Below are 12229 nucleotides of genomic sequence, written 5' to 3' on the forward strand. Positions count from 1 at the left end.
TTTTTTAATTCTATAACGATTGCAGAATATATTTTATTGAATAATCATTATTTTATAAATATCGCAATAATTTCCAAATTAATTAATTTCACCTATAAACTATCGATTATAAAATAATGATTACAATGGTGAACAATATGGAAAATAAGAAGGCAATCAGAGTGTAATGAAATTATACAATAAAAAATCATTATTTTCATTCTACGCATTATACGTTATTTATTGCCTATGTCACTGACGTTTCTTCCGTAATTCTCGAGTAAATGTTCTATTTAGGTAGCGAGCGCGGCATGTTTAGCGATGTTGGTATTTGAGATCAGTGATAGTTCCACGTTCTTAGTTCCACAACTGACGAGAGTATCTCGACGTTGGGGCCGTTACCGACCGATCCCAGTACCCACCTGGGACCCATTTTGAGACTCGCAGTTTAACACGGGGGCTGGCAGTCTTTATATATATCTCGTCGGTGACGGGGGCTCTAGGCCCGAGCGTGAGACAGAAAAATACATTGGGTGATTGGTCTACTCCTATACCTCGTCTGTGATATAGCAGAGAGGATAGCCTGTAACTGCCCGTAATTCAATATAATTCCTAAACTCACCACTCTAAATCGTAGAGGGCATACCAAAACCTCTGATTTTCTGAACAGTCGATATTTCAGAACATGAGACATGAAGTCCCATAAGATAATAGGTCTATACTTATAGCTCGTCTGTGGTACCATACTGAATGAAAACGGCATGAATCGAAATCTCAAGTATACCTTTCTTTTTTAAATATAATCAATTTCTTGTTTCGTGTTAGCATCATGATTTTGACTTACTTTTTTGTTAATTTGCCGATATAGGCAGATGTTCCACATATTCCAGGTGCTGCTTTCATAGAATCTTCTGTTATGAAGTATGGGTAGAAATTGAATGAAGACATTCAAGAAGTAGTTTCTAGATATTTAGCCAGTAGTAAGTCATTTATGATGCCAACATTTTTATTAAAGCTTTTTTACTCGGTTTGGTACATGCTCCATGTGACAAGAATCTTGAATGGTTTTTTCTAACACCCTGTATACAGATATCCTTGCAGTATTAAACGAGTCTGACGAATCAAGTCGAATATGTTTGGTCTATGTTTTAAAATAAGTTGCACTTTTATATAATTATAACAAACGTTACGTAATTACATTTTCTTCTAAAATAAATGAAGTACGTACAGAAGTTATGTATCAGTCGCCTTGAAATGTGATTTTTAATTTAAGTATCTTCACTATAATATAAAATATGTTTCTATGCACTCAATAAAATCTCGAGTTATAAAGAGAATGTGTTTTCTGAAAATATTTTTGAATCAAATTCTAAGTGTCTCAATTGATTTCAAATGTTCGGAAGTTTACACAGCACAGTCACTTCCGTTACCTTACAACATCAAAACTATGTTTCTAACAAGTGATATTAGTTCCATGTAATTTAATAATTTTTAATGCAATCGAAACAACACGAAGTTGAGTTTACTACTACTTAAAAAGTGATTTATATGTAATTTGTTCCGTGGGATAAAAGAATTGATATTCAATGTTCTCTTTCCAATCTCATAATCAGGTTCGTATTATCTGTTTATTGTAGTACTTTTAATCACATATGTATCCACTTTTTTTTAACATTTTGACGTGCAATTAGCATATATTTTTAATGTTTGCTAAAAAGGTTTCTATCGAGTATTTTTTATGTAAATTCTTACACAGATTGGTAATATAACCTCATTTCATGTTATTTATACAAAATGATGAAATTCATCCGTATTTCATGTTAACAATATGGTGGAAATTAATTTTTGTATAAAATAACAGGTATCCTGTAATATCTGATTGTATGATTTTACTTTTTAGAACGTTGTAAATAAATTATTTAGTCAAATAAATAAAAATTATAATTAACATTTCATATTTTTAGGTGTTGTATCATCTGACACAATTAACTTCAGCTGTTAATCCAAAACCTAAATCATTTCAAGTTAAAGGTAAAAGACAAAATGGACCTAAGAAGACTGTGGATGAAACTTCATACGATCGTTTGGCAAAAGTAAAAGAACTTTACATTATTTATTTGCATTATGTAATAATGTTAAGTGAGTATAGTGAACAAAAATATTGGTATGAAGTATGATTCCATATACATACACATTTATAACCACTGAAATGATTACTTACACCTATTCTTTTTTTTATGGATCTTTACCGATAGTATGTTACATGCCCATGTTAAATACCAAACTGAATGAATATAAGATATAAAACAAATAATTGATAAAAACATATTTTACAGTCATATTATTATATGGATAAAAGCATCAATATACATAAATCTCTTTATTCAAACATTTTGATTCATAGAACATTGCCTTATATTTATTAAATCAAATGAAAAGTATATTAAAGCCATTTAAATTGATTTTGGACTGATACAAAAATAAGTTTGATGAATGCATTTTGGAGATACATTAAAAATATGAGGAATAATTAAACAACTATAAATGAAGAAAGAAAAATTACAAGAACCTTATGCAATAAACAAAATAAATCATAAATGCGGTGCAAAGGAGTATATAGAACATTTGTAATTTTAAAGACATTGACAGAGAAGTTGGTTTATTTAATACTAAGTAGGATAAAAAAGATACTAAAAGGAAAAGAATATGCTGTAAAATATTAATATTTTTCAGATACAAGACATGTTCAATTATAAAACACGTGTTTTAATGTAATTACTTACATGGTCTCTATCTTATTTATATAGTTTTGGTTTTGCATATAGGCATGTTGTAAATGAAGATCAATGTAGAAAGTTGTATAATTAATTAATTAGATAACTATAAACGTATGTATACATAATTATGCATTATGCTGATAACTTTGTTTACAACTCAATTTGAGTTTACTGATTTCACATCAAAATTTATATTTTATTTTAGTCGGAAAAATGTTATATGGAGGTGTTAATGCACAATTTAAATTTACAAAGTGCAATTACAACATTTACTATAAAAAAAAATAATGTTCGGAAAATACTACACCAACTTTCCTCAAAAATTTGGGAAGAAAATGTAAAAGAAAACAAGTGGAAAATGTCTTATATATCAGGATCAAATTTTACAGAAAACAAACACATGTTTCCTTGTAGAGAATTCACAGAACCGATCATTGTACCAATTGTATATTTATCGTCGAAACAGGATTGTAGACCAACATGTACTTTTTGTATTCAAAATCCATCTAACTATCATGTACAAATTCGTAGTTTTAAAACAAAACGTAGTGTAAATACAGACTTGAATACAAGACCATCATTTGTGAACAAGTTTAGAGAATGGTTTCTTCATTCTTCAAACACGGTAAGACAATGTATTATAAAACAAATATGTATTAACTTTTTATTCAGTATATAACTTTTCATTATTCATAAGATACCATTTTGCTCTGCAGGATGCATCTGGCAAAAGTCAGGTGTTAGAATCAGATTTTGCAAGAGTGAAAAATATATTCAATCATACTGGAGCTGCAGCGGAGAACCATGACAAAGTGAAATCTGCTTTTATAGAAGGGTATGAAGCCGGACTTCAGCGACAGATGCGTGGACGTTCTGTGTGGCCAAAGATACTAACTAATTTTGTATACATGACTTGCATCGGATTGTTAATTTGGAATCTTAGTACGTAGTATGATATTATGTTATATCTTTTTGAGCCTTCCAAATTTCTACATAAAAATCTGTTACAGTGAAATTAGGAGGTGTTTTCCGGTTTACAATTGGTCAACGATCTGAAATTAATCCAGAAGCAATTAATGTGACTTTCAGCGACGTGAAAGGAGTAAGTACTGCAAATAAATTTGAGATGGTACTGTTGCACCGCATTACAGAGAATGATTTATATTTATTTACTTACATATAATTAGGTTGAAGAAGCCATGGAAGAACTGAAAAACATAGTTGAATTTTTGAAAAATCCAGACAAGTTCTCTGCGCTTGGTGGAAAATTACCTAAAGGTGTCTTACTAGTAGGACCACCAGGAACGGGGAAAACGTTACTAGCTCGAGCTATAGCTGGTGAAGCTGGAGTGCCATTCTTCCATGTAGCTGGACCAGAATTTGATGAGATTTTGGTGGGACAAGGTGCACGTAGAGTGAGAGATTTATTCAGTAAGTTTAATAAGTTCAATATGTCTATTTACTGGATGTTACTTTACTGAATGTAAAGATATGTTATGATTCTAGTGGGTGGAAAAACATTCTGAAAATTTTAGTTATCAGATTGTGGATTTATGTGTTTATGTCTTATGCAAATTTGCAGAATACAACAAAACTTGTATATTTACAGACATTACTAGCATTTTTTTTATTTTCGTCACAAAGAATTTTTTAGTCTATAAGAAAAATTTCTACGTTATTTCAATGTTTATGAAATTACTCATAAGAATAAAAATTTGCACGGAGGTTCACAATCTATTAATTATCGAAATATGTATATGAACAAGTATACATATTAGAAAATTATAACATTACTTTTTAGCGATACATTCTTGTTTTAAGAATATAATGAATAGAAAAGAAATTAAATCACATTGCAGAAGCAGCAAAAGCAAGAGCACCAGCTTTGATATTTATTGATGAGATTGACTCTGTCGGTGCAAAACGAACAAACTCAGTAATTCATCCGTATGCAAATCAAACAATAAATCAGTTATTAGCAGAGATGGATGGGTAATATGAACGTTTATTCAAATGAATTTAATAATTATAGTATATTATGTTTTCTTCTTAATTCTTCTTATTGGTATTAAACATTTTTTTATATTGTAATTATTTTATCTACCCAATATTTATAATATCAATTCGATGATTACTATTTAACTTCGCTCTTTTAATCACAGATTTATGCAAAATGAAGGTGTTATAGTACTGGGTGCAACAAATAGGCGAGACGATTTAGATAGAGCATTGTTGCGACCCGGACGTTTTGATGTTCAAGTTTTTGTAAATAAACCAAATTTTCTTGGGCGGAAGGAAATTTTAAGCTTATATTTGTCCAGAGTATTAATACGAGATGTTAATATAGAATATTTAGCAAGATGTACGGCTGGATTTACTGGTGCGGATATAGAAAATATGGTACTTGTTTTAAATATTTTCTATATTATGCGTTTTATATTAATGAATATTATATTTTTCTGATTCAATTTTAAAAGGTGAATCAAGCTGCTTTAAAAGCAGCTATAGATGATGATAAATACATAACTATGAAACATTTAGAATATGCTAGGGATAAAGTAATAATGGGTCCTGAAGGAAAACTAAAGGCAATGGACGAGGAAGTCAAGCTTATTACAGCATACCACGAAGCAGGACATGCACTAGTTTCACATTATACTAAAGATTCTATACCAATACATAAAGTTACAATTATACCTCGCGGGCATTCTTTAGGACATGTAACTATTAAAATACAATCAATTTCGTTTCTGTTATTCAAATCTTAATTTTCCATTTCGATTAATGTATTTAAAGTAATTTATTTTCTGACGAGTCTAAAAAATAATCTATATGTTCTTTTAGACGTCGTATATGCACGAAAAAGATGTATATCATGTAACAAAATCACAATTACTAGCTAGAATGGATTCAATGATGGGTGGTCGCGCTGCAGAGGAATTGATTTTTGGAGCTGAGAAAGTGACAACTGGAGCAGCAACTGATTTTCAAGTATTTCTATGTTTCTTGTTTATTTAAACAATGTATTCCTCAAATTAATCATCGAATATATGTACAATCTACTTTACGAAAAAAGAAAATTCTTCGTAACATTGTAGTCGCACAATGCTCCTTTTCCGCGAACTGCAGCCATCTGCAGTATTAAAATGGTTAATAGATTATATCTTTTTTAGCAAGCAACATCAGTTGCTGAGCGGATGGTGAAAACTTACGGTATGTCCGAAAAAGTTGGATTTCGGGCACATTCTCACAAAAGAAATTACGACAATGTAGATAATTCATATGGTCCTAGTACTAATGAACTGATCGACGATGAAGTGAAACGTCTTCTACAGGTAAACCTTTTCATTATACTTTAACATTTTTGTATATTTATTACAATCTATATTATTGTATTAATCTTTAATTTGGTTTAGGAATCCTATGATCGCGCAGTACAAATATTGAAAACTCATGCGAAGGAGCACAAACAATTAGCAGAAGCTTTACTGAAATATGAAACCTTAGATGCTGAAGATATAAAAGCAATAGCGACTGGGAAAAAAGTTCGAATTGAAAAATTAAGTAATCAACCGCCAATTATTAATCCAACAAATCATGTATTATAATTAGACTATTGAATATTTAAAATAGAAACTAAAATAAATTCTTTAGTGTATTATTACAGTTTACAGTTATATTTTATACTTCTTTATTATCTTAATTGTTTTACAATGTTGCATAGTTAAGCAATGCATAATTGGAATTCATAAGTGTTAACTCCTTTTTCATGAGCTATTTCATTAAAATATACTGAATTTATTCAAGCAGTTTATGTAAATTTCTTTTCATCTTTAAATATCAAATAGTTCGTCAATTTATTTCTACAGTGTTTGTCACGATCTATCGTTTATGAAAAGTTTTACCATATCTTGGATAGTAACAGAACAAACTATTTCTGAACGAACATACAGTTATTTAAAATGGAGTTCAATATTTACATAAAATGTATGTTAGTGGATTTTTTCGACATTTTCATTATTACGGAACGTATACACTTTAACAGTGATGATTTATGGACTGTATGATACGTCTGACTGTGATCGGATTATAATTAAATTTGACGTCATTGAATATACATATAGCTACCCATCCTATTCCTATCTACCTAGATACAGTAAATTCTCGTTGTATGACAGTGCCAACCTTATAATTTGAAGTCGGTGGAAAAACTCGCACCACCGCGGTGAGTGGCCGAAGCCCGAGAGCCGTCGCCGTCGCGGCCACAACATTGTCGGCTATATCGGTGTGAGACCAGAAGACCACTACTAATCCAATTACAAAACTTCTTTATTTTTCGTTATTTTTTATGAAACTTTTACCAACATATTCGTGTAATTTTTCTGATTAAAATGAAACCAAATATAATATAATTCCGATGATATTTACTTGTGTAATGAGGGATGAAAGTTTCGAACGCAGAGAAGGACAGCGTATGGGAAAGAAAAAGACGTGGAGAGTCGCGGCCGCCGGCACTGATCAAAGCTCGCGTGAGCGCAGGCTTTTAAACAAAAATTTAACTTCCTTATTAATTATTTTTTTATGAGACTTTCACCAATATATTTGTGGCATTATTATGATTTAAATGATACCAAACGCGATATAATTCATATTTCGTTTCATTTTAATCAGAAAAATGTCACGAATATGTTGGTAAAAGTTTCATAAAAAAATAACGAAAAATAAAGAAGTTTTGTAATTGGATTAGTAGTGGTCTTCTGGTCTCACACCGATATAGCTGACAATGTGTGGCACACTCGAGCTTCGCTGTCCGCTTCTCCGTGCAACATTGTATCGGAGACGGACATTTTCGCAGTCTTCTTGTCACCAGCTCTTAGTGGTCATAGGTTTCTTATGACTTGAAGACGGATATGACTCTTAGGTTTCCAGCGTGCCCTGTGTATTTCAAATGCGATGCTCGGCGAGAACCTCCGATTTCGTATACGTGTAAGTAAAAAGAACGGCGGGACTGACATACAACGAGAATTTACTGTAGTATGCAAATAACATAACATAACGCTACGTTCTAATTTAACGGTTATAATTTTAATTTTTATTATTAATAATTTGAGAACGAAGTTAGAACCTCAGTATCCTTATTTTTTAAAATTTTCTCTTATCTGTTACTCTATAATCTGCACGATGATCTGCGATGTAATGGGATTTGCGACATTAAATACATCTTTGATGTATATTACAATTACAATTATTATTGATTATAATCAACGCAAGTGTACTGTACGAGTTCTCATTTTTATAAAAAATATGATTTACGTGCAAGAAGTAGCACTCTTTATGTTGAGTTTCTTTTAAAGTTGCTTGTTTTAAGTTAGACAGTTTATGATTTTACGGATATGGTTAGATAAAGATTATGACACTGTGTTAACACCATGAAAGTAATTTTCTGAAAAGTTGTATCATTTTAAAGTTTTTAGTTTTATGAATACAATCATTTCCATTAGAACTTTTTCTATCATATAGGTATCATTTCGGTCTATGGAAGTTAAGCGGTATAAGAATCATAACTCAGTAATTGTAACGTAGAGAAATTTTCTGTTATCAAATTTCTTTTGCAATTAGTGCACATATTAATGAAATATTTTTTACTTTTAAATCTTTTTCACTTAATCCTCGCATGGCGGATGATTTTGACGTTTTCTCCAAACTCAAACTAGAAAAACATGGCTTGTTACGATTCGAATGAGTTCCCATAGGAATTTTTCAGTTATAGAGCTTAAATTAAAGATGTAAGTTTGCACTTCACGATAAAATCGTTTAGAATTGTTAGAATATACGGAAGCAAGTCAAAAAATTCTAAAAATGCGATTTGTAAATTTTCCAAAAATCGATATTTTTAGAAGTATCTTCGAATTGTTACAGTTTTGTGAATCACTCTGGGTGTCACATATATGCATGTATAAAACGTGGAAACAAAGAAAGTTACGTGACAGTTACAGATTATACCACTGGCGAACATATAGTAGCACAGATGCGTCAATTGACGTAATTTTCCCTATACGGCTATACCTTTATTACAATGTTCTGTATTACAAAAGAAGCTAATATTAATCACGTATATAACAACAAAGACTAAACAGTCAAAAAATATTAAAGGTTACAAATAAAATACCCTGTATTATTATAAATAAAATTGTTTTTAATTTCTTCATTTAAAATTATTGAAATTACTAGCTTTGTTTAGCTAGTTTAATGTAAAATTAAATAAATGTGTATTAGATAAAACGCTACGGAGATATATCGGGTACCTCAAATGGTGTTCTGCAGAAATGCCTTTGGAGAAATGGCTGCCACGTTTTTTTAGTTTAAGATATTTAGGTCAATTTTTAGCAAATACTACTTAAATATCGTAGAATAAGATGTATGTATTGATTAACAAAAACAATTTTATGTAAAAAAGAATTGTGAATAAAATATAATATACCAGAATATAGTACAGTATACTAAAATAAAAAATATTATACCAGATTGTAATGTAATATGCTAAAATAAAATAAATTATACTAAATTGTAGTATAATATATTAGAATCTAATGTAATATGCTACAAAACATAATAGAATATGATATAATATACAGGGTGCGTCTCGTAACATGACGACTTCGAATAACTCTTAAGTTATTTGTTGGACGAATAAATCTTTTAAACAATAATGTTGCATGGTTTCTAGGGGGTGTTACGTATGGAGACGTTTCTCCACGTTCATTTCGATTAGAAGTTCTAATCTCTTTTTCTGAGAACGAAAAGCGTCCCAACAGGCCCCTTGTTTAATAATTGTACTCCGGCTGGACGCAGCTGGCACGAAGCATGATTCAGTAACAGCACCGTACGATTTCCTAATATGGAAATCTTCAAAACATCCCCTTCTGGAATGTTTTGTCAAGATAGTCTTTGATAGGAAACATCCTGGCTAACCCTTCGTTTTACCCCTATAAACAAAAGATCCAGCTGCAAACCTTAAACTCACTAGAAACGACAAATACGAGTATGCGACCGTAAAATAAAACAGATACATTCCCCTCTCATTTTTGGGGTATATAAACCCATGCATTTTCATCCTCTTTGGTTAGTCGAGAAGCGGTTCAATCAAGATTCAGACGCGGTTCAGTACTCGTGCAGTCACGTCGCGTCAAGTCTAGTGAGATCGGGTGTTCCGTCCGATACGGAACACCGTACTTGGGGGTTCCCCGTGAGGGTGCATGGGGCACCGTACGGAGGTTACTGCTTCCGCATGTCCGAGGGGTACCGCAATAAACCGCCGCTACGGGCCGAATTGGGGTTATTTTAAGTTATAGTTAAGGCCTGCAAAATCATATTTCGAACCGTCCCTAGAACTCTCCGAAGGCCAACATGTGCAAACCATATTTCCTTTACCTGCTGACTACCCCTATACACCCCGCTTCTCCTTTCCAACCATATATATTTGCCTCCACTTCCTTAAAGACGAGAGAAACACACTAACCGCGACGCTGAAAACAACGAAACTGTATCTCGCTGCTTCTGTAAATACAACATTTCAAACCTCCATCGACTCGTTCCACTCAAGTTCTTACAGTCCACTTAACATACAATTCGATAGGATTTCTACCGCAGAAATTCCTCCGCGTCGTTCGATCGTCGCTAAATTAATTGTCGACGCCGCGACGTACATACATTTTGGTCCTTCGAGCCGGATAGTGGTTCCGGCTACAACACACAATATCGTGCTCCATTTGGGGAGACTTTGAACGAGAATCGCTGGAGGAAGCTGATCGGGGAACTTCATCCAGAAAGCAGTATCCAGGGACAACAGTGTCCAGAGACAGCAGCATACAGAGATAGCAGTATCCAGGGACAACAGTGTCCAGAGATAGCAGTATCCAGGGACAGCAGTGTCCAGAAACAGCAGCATCCAGAGATAGCAGTATCCAGGGACAGCAGTGTCCAGAAACAGCAGCATCCAGAGATAGCAGTATCCAGGGACAACAGTGTCCAGAGACAGCAGCAGCATCCAGAGATAGCAGTATCCAGGGACAACAGTGTCCAGAGACAGCAGCATACAGAGATAGCAGTATCCAGGGACAACAGTGTCCAGAGATAGCAGTATCCAGGGACAGCAGTGTCCAGAAACAGCAGCATCCAGAGATAGCAGTATCCAGGGACAGCAGTGTCCAGAAACAGCAGCATCCAGAGATAGCAGTATCCAGGGACAACAGTGTCCAGAGACAGCAGCATCCAGAGATAGCAGTATCCAGGGACAACAGTGTCCAGAGACAGCAGCATCCAGAGATAGCAGTATCCAGGGACAGCAGTGTCCAGAGACAGCAGTATCCAGAGACAGCAGTATCCAGAGATAGCATCATCGCAAACTTCGTGTCGGTGAGTGCTAACGATCCACTTTCCATCTCTATCCTTCATATCCAATTGTTTCGATCTCGACAATATGACTTCTTCGTCGCAATCGGCTGACCTTAAGTCATTGAGAAAACAGCGCGCTAGTATTAAAGCTCAATTAACGCGTTTGCTATCATATCTGGAAGATCAGAGCGAAACTTCTATTACGTCATTAGAGATACGTCAGTCAAAATTACAACAAATGTTCGATTCGTTTTCGGAAGTGCAAACAGCGATAGAAGTAAACGACGAAGAAACTGACCATACGGCGGAATGGGAAACGTTTGAGGAACATTATTATAGAGCCGCGGAAATAATTAGCGATCGGTTAAAGAACTTGCGTGGTGCCGACAGACCAGTGTCCGTGAACCGAGCCATAGATTCGCCAAATACAACCAGACAAACAAGTTCACTTTTGCGCAAAATAGAAATTAAGCCTTTCGATGGTAATCCGATTGAGTGGCACAGTTTTCATGACACGTTTAAATCCTTAGTTCACGATAACGATGAATTAATCGGTGTGCAGAAATTTCATCTTCTGAAAAATGCACTTCGTGGAGAGGCTACCGCAGTAATCGATTCGTTAAACGCGACGGAAGGCAATTATTTGGTGGCTTGGGATTTGTTATGCAAACGATGCAACAAGCCAAGAAAAATCATTAACGCCCATTTGAATCTTTTACTCGATCTTCCGGAGGTCACTCGAGACACGCCCATAAATCTCAGACAATTAGCAGAGCAGACACAAGTACACGTGAACGCGTTGAAGGCCGCAAAGCAACCCACCGAGCATTGGGATACAATTTTAATATACATTGTGTCTAGTAAGCTAGATAAAAATACACGTCGCGCGTGGGAACGTACGTTAGAGGACGAAGATATTCCCAAATTCACACAATTATTAGATTTTATTAACAAACGTGCCCGCGGAGACGATTTTGGAACGGAAACTTTAAATACAAACAAATCGAGTACGGTACAAGATACTGTACGATCCAAGCCTCAGGTTCGCACCCGTTCGTACGTGTCGACGAACGAGCGGA

General features: G+C 33.9%; 1 protein-coding gene across 4 annotated transcripts; it reads left to right on the plus strand.

Moving 5' to 3' along the window:
* The first annotated feature begins 1225 nt into the window (after window positions 1-1225).
* On the plus strand, window positions 1226-6565 carry Yme1l (ATP-dependent zinc metalloprotease YME1L). 4 transcript variants are annotated; one of them, XM_076793715.1, is made up of 12 exons: window positions 1226-1592; window positions 1944-2072; window positions 2962-3381; window positions 3473-3698; window positions 3767-3858; window positions 3944-4187; window positions 4616-4748; window positions 4919-5156; window positions 5234-5476; window positions 5601-5747; window positions 5930-6091; window positions 6173-6565. In XM_076793715.1, the coding sequence occupies exons 1-12, from the start codon at window positions 1566-1568 to the stop codon at window positions 6362-6364; spliced, it is 2253 nt and encodes a 750-aa protein (XP_076649830.1). In that variant the 5' UTR covers window positions 1226-1565; the 3' UTR covers window positions 6365-6565. The 4 variants fall into 4 exon arrangements, with proteins under 4 accessions (XP_076649830.1, XP_076649831.1, XP_076649833.1 ...); XM_076793716.1 differs by lacking the exon at window positions 1226-1592 and adding an exon at window positions 1668-1697; XM_076793718.1 differs by lacking the exon at window positions 1226-1592 and adding an exon at window positions 1842-1860.
* The last annotated feature ends 5664 nt before the right edge of the window (window positions 6566-12229 follow it).

Source organism: Halictus rubicundus, chromosome 9, assembly GCF_050948215.1.
Source record: "Halictus rubicundus isolate RS-2024b chromosome 9, iyHalRubi1_principal, whole genome shotgun sequence".
NCBI classification, from domain to species: Eukaryota; Metazoa; Arthropoda; class Insecta; order Hymenoptera; family Halictidae; genus Halictus; species Halictus rubicundus.

What these genes read in the sequence shown, in the direction of transcription:
- Yme1l (XM_076793715.1), top strand. Translation starts at nt 1,566, where the DNA reads ATGTTCTCTTTCCAATCTCATAATCAG. An exon ending in TAGAGTGAGAGATTTATTCA is followed by an intron (nt 4,188 to 4,615) that starts GTAAGTTTAATA and finishes ATCACATTGCAG; the next exon opens with AAGCAGCAAAAGCAAGAGCA. An exon ending in GCGGGCATTCTTTAGGACAT is followed by an intron (nt 5,477 to 5,600) that starts GTAACTATTAAA and finishes ATGTTCTTTTAG; the next exon opens with ACGTCGTATATGCACGAAAA.